The sequence below is a fragment of the Nicotiana attenuata genome, unplaced genomic scaffold (genome assembly GCF_001879085.1).
Source record: "Nicotiana attenuata strain UT unplaced genomic scaffold, NIATTr2, whole genome shotgun sequence".
NCBI classification, from domain to species: Eukaryota; Viridiplantae; Streptophyta; class Magnoliopsida; order Solanales; family Solanaceae; genus Nicotiana; species Nicotiana attenuata.
Window position 1 is genome coordinate 2,586 of NW_017681150.1, and position 4,970 is coordinate 7,555.

General features: G+C 44.4%; 1 protein-coding gene across 1 annotated transcript; it reads right to left on the reverse strand.

The window, feature by feature from the left end:
• Positions 1 to 3,307: 3,307 nt before the first annotated feature.
• On the reverse strand, positions 3,308 to 4,964 carry LOC109221911. Its single transcript, XM_019386341.1, has 4 exons — positions 4,532 to 4,964; positions 4,070 to 4,316; positions 3,657 to 4,005; positions 3,308 to 3,607 (listed from the first exon to the last, which is right to left on the reverse strand). Exons 1-4 carry the CDS (start codon positions 4,962 to 4,964, stop codon positions 3,308 to 3,310), a joined length of 1,329 nt encoding a protein of 442 aa, XP_019241886.1.
• Between the last annotated feature and the right edge of the window lie 6 nt (positions 4,965 to 4,970).

Below are 4,970 nucleotides of genomic sequence, written 5' to 3' on the forward strand. Positions count from 1 at the left end.
GCTTTCATCCATATGATGAATAGTGTGTTTCAGCCTTATCTCGACTCGTTTGTTATTATATTCATTGATGATATCCTGGTGTACTCTCGTAGCCAGGAGGAGCATGCCAAGCATTTGCGAATTGTGTTGCAGCGGCTGAAGGAGGAGAAGCTTTATGCTAAGTTCTCCAGTTGTGAGTTCTGGATCAGTTCAGTGGTGTTCTTGGGGCACATGGTGTCCAGTGAGGGTATTCAAGCGGATCCGAAGAACAAGAGGCGGTTCAGAGTTGGCCTAAACCGTCCTTGCTATGGAGATTCAGATCTTTTTTGGTTTGACTGGTTATTACCATCGGTTCGTGCAGGGTTTCTCATCTATTGCATCGCCCTTGACCGAATTGACCCAAAAGGGTGCTCCTTTCAGGTGGTCGGATGAGTGTGAGGAGAGCTTTCAGAAGCTCAAGGCTGCCTTGACCACAGCTCCAGTTCTAGTTCTACCATCAGCTTCTGGTTCTTATACAGTATATTGTGATGCTTCTTGGATCTAGGTGTGTTTTGATGCAGGAGGATAGAGTGATTACTTATGCTTCGCGTCAGTTGAAGCCCCATGAGAAGAACTACGATGTTCATGATTTGGAGTTGGCTGCCATTGTTCATGCGTTGAAGATTTGGAGGCACTATCTCTATGGCGTGTCTTGTGAGGTATTTACTAATCAGCATAGCCTCCAGCACTTGTTCAAATAGAAGGATCTCAATTTCAGGCAGTGCAGATAGTTGGAGCTGCAAAAGGACCAAGATATTACAATTCTGTATCATCCGGGAAAGGCCAATGTGGCCGATGCCTTGAGTAGGAAGGCAATGAGTTTTGGCGGTCTTGCATTCATTCCTATTGGGGAGAGACCTCTTGCAGTTGATGTTCAGGCTTTGGCCAATCAGTTTGTGAGATTGGATATTTCGGAGCCCAATCGGGTTCTAGCTTGTGTGGTTTCTCGGTCTTCCTTATTTGATCGCATCAGAGAGTGCCAGTATGATGATCCTCATTTGCTTGTCCTCAAGGATAAAGTTTAGCACGATGATGCCAGAGACGTGACTATTGGAGATGATGGGGTGTTGAGGATGTAGGGCTGGATATGCGTGCCCAATGTAGATGGGCTACGGGAGTTGATTCTTGAGGAGGCCCACAGCTCGCGGTATTCCATCCATCCGGGTGCCACAAAGATGTACCAGGACCTGAGGTAGCACTATTGGTGCAGGAGAATGAAGAAGGATATAGTTGGGTTTGTGGCTCGGTGTCTCAACTGTCAGCAGGTAAAGTATGAGCATCAGAGATCGGATGGATTGCTTCAGAAGATAGAGATTCCAGAGTGAAAGTGGGAGCAGATCACCATGGATTTCGTAGTTGGGCTCCACAGACTTCGAGTAAGTTCGGTGCTATTTGGGTGATTGTGGATCAGCTGACCAAATCCGCGCACTTCATTCCAGTTTTGTACTACTTATTTTCATAGCGGTTCGCTAAGATTTACACAGAGAGATTGTTCGCCTTCACGGTGTGCTAGTTTCCATCATTTCAGACAGAGACACGTAGTTTACACTGCAGTTTTGGAGAGCCGTGCAGCGAGATTTGGGCACTTAGTTGAGTTGAGCACACAATTTCACCCTCAAACGGACAGACAGTCCGATCGCACTATTCAGATATTGGGAGACATGCTACGCGCTTGTGTCATTGATTTTGGTGGTCCATGGGACCAGTTTCTGCCGCTCGCGGAGTTTGCTTACAACAGTTATTAGTCGAGTATTCAGATGGCTCCGTATGAGGCTTTATATGGGAGGCAGTGTAGATATACAGTGGTTTGGTTTGAGCCGTGCGAGGCCATGCTATTGGGTACTAACTTGGTTCAGGATGCTTTGGACAAGGTTAAATTGATTCAGGAGCGGCTTTGCACAACGCAGTCGAGACAGAAGAGTTATGCTGATAGGAAGGTCCGTGATGTGTCTTACATGGTTGGGGAGAAGGTTCTGTTGAAGGTTTCATACATGGAGGGTGCTATGAGGTTCGGGAAGAAGGGCAAATTGAGCCCTCGCTTCATAGGGCCTTTTGAGGTACTTTAGAGGATTGGGCAGGTGGCTTACAAGCTTGCCTTGCCACCTAGCTTATCGAGTGTGCATCCAGTATTTCATGTTTCCATGCTCTGGAATTATCTCGGCGATCCATCTCACGTCTTGGATTTCAGTACGATTCAATTGGATGGTTATTTGATTTATGATGTGGAGCCGGTGGCTATTTTGGAGCGGCAGGTTCGAAAGTTGAGGTCAAATGATATAGCTTCAGTGAAAGTGCAGTGGAGAGGTCGGCCTGCGGAGGAGGCTACTTGGGAGGCCGAGCGGGAGATGCAGAGCAGATATCCACACCTATTTGAGACTCAAGGTATGTTTCTAGACCCGTTCGAAGACAAACGTTTGTTTAAGAGGGGGAGGATGTAACAACCCGGCCGGTCGTTTCGAGAGTTGCAGCCACGTTTCCCCATTTCCTGCTTCTTTTGTGTTCTCCAGCTGTATTATGACTTATCGGGTTAGTTGGTTCGGGTCTGGAGTGATTTCGGAGTGAATTGAGACACTTAGTCTCTTATTTGGAAGCTTAAGTGGGAAAAGTTGACAGGATGTCGACTTATGTGTAAATGACCTCGGATTTGAATTATGATGGTTCTGTTAGCTTCGTTAGGTGATTTCGGACTTAGGAGCGCGTCTGGATTTTAATTTGGAGGTCCGTAGTAGAATTAGGCTTGAAATGCCGAAAGTAGGAATTTTGGAAAGTTTGACTGGGAGTGGACTTTTTGATATCGGGATCGGATTGGATTTCCGGAAGTTGGAGTAGGTTCGAGTTCATTTTGATTTTCTGAATGGAGTTGCTAACATCCTCAAAACATCTGGAGTTCCTCCCATTCCAGACTGACCACCAAACGCAGGCTGGGATCTTCATTTCTTCTGTCTGACTCCACCTGTCACACCAGCCCAGCATCTCAAGAGGTCGGATGTATGTTTTGGCATGACCCAGTTCATTCTGACAATACTTAGAAACATGTGCCACAGTTGAGAGGTAACAACACTGTGAAGAAACAGGTGGGAGTTGTCTTCTGCTTCCCTTCCACAGAGATAGCATCTGAAAGTCAGTTGATTTCCCCTTCTCTTAAATTTTTCATCAGTCAAGCAAGCTTTTCTGGCCACCAACCATACAAAGCATAGCACCTTTGTGGGTGCATTTACCTTCCAAATTTTTTTCCAAGGCCAACTCCTATCCGAATGAGCATTTCCCATTAGGCTTTTGTAAGCAGAACTCACCGAGAAATATCCGGTGCTTGACCCTTCCACACCAAAGAGTCCTCGCAATCTGAGAGGCCTTGCAGTTGGTCAATTTGGTTTATCAATGTAGCAACTCTGTCCACTTCCCAATCATTCAGCCGGCTTCGAAAGTTCAATTTACAGCCCTGTTGTCCCCTTATTTCATCCACCTTGGCATGAGGATTTGAAGCTAACAAATATAGATCAGGATATTGGTCTTTTAGAGGACCATGTCCTATCCAGTTGTCATCCCAAAAAGCAGCCTTCCTACCATTTCCTAGCTTGACCTCAGTGTTCTAGAAAAAAACTAGGCCACAGATTCCTAATTGCCTTCCAGTTACTAACCCCATAAGAGGAAGTAACTCTCTTGGTGCACCATTGGGAGTCTTGACCATATTTTGCTTCTATTACTTTTCTCCATAAAGCTTGCTGCTCATGGTTGTATCTCCAGAGCCACTTAAATAGTAAGGTTCTATTATGTAGTCTCAGATTTCTAATGCCCAAGCCACCATTAACTTTGCTTGAGATGACATTCTTCCACTTCACTAGGTGAAAAGCTTTTGTTTCCTTGTTACCTTGCCAGATAAAATTTCTTCTGATAGTATCCATTCTCTTTTCCACCTTAGCTGGTAAAGGGAACAGAGACATCACATATGTTGGAATAGAGTCTAACACACTGTTTACTAGCACCACTCTGCCACCAAGCGAAAGATATTGAGTTTTCACTTGGCCAATCTCTTTTCACTTCTTTCAATTACCGCATCCCATATCTCCAAAGCTTTTTTTTAGCCCCCAAAGTCATACCTAGGTAGGTAGTTGGCAGGCTGCCAATTTCACAAGCCAGAGTTCCAGCTAATATGTGCATATGAGACACCACATTAATGGGGAAGAGCTGACTTTTCGTCCAATTGACATGGAGCCCATAAGTTGCTTCAAACACAGTTAAGATCAATCTGATATGCCTCAGTTGATCAACCTCAGCGTCACACAAAATCAGAGAGTCATCTGCGTATAGCAAATGGGAAATATCCATCACACAGTCAGGTTTGTTGGATACCTTAAATCCCTTAATCCAACCATTTGCCTTTGCCCTTTTTATCATACAATTTAGACCTTCCATGACTAAGATAAACAAAAAGGGGGAGAGAGGGTCACCTTGCCTAAGGCCTCTCTGCGAGGGAAAGAAACCTTCGGGTGAGCCATTAATCAAAATAGATAACCTGACAGAGCTATAATGCAGAACAATATCCATTTCAGCCATTTGCTCCCGAATCCCATGTCCTTCATTATTTTGATTAGAAAGTTCCAATTGACATGATCAAAAGCCTTCTCTAAATCAAGTTTAGATAGGATTCCAGGTTTTTGCCCCTTTTGTCTAGAATCCACACATTCATTTGCTATTAGAGCTGCATCTACAATCTGTCTTCCTTTGATAAATGCCATTTGTTGTTCATCCACTAGCTTGTTCGTTACAGACTTGAGCCTTTCTGTTAACATCTTAGAAATAATTTTGTAAACACTCCCAATTAGGCTGATAGGTCTGAAGTCCCTCAGTTCCTTGGCTCCTTTCTTCTTTGGAATTAGTGCAATGTAAGTTGCATTTATGCTTTTTTCAAAGAATTCCTTTGAATGAAAATTCTCAATAGTTTTCATGATGTC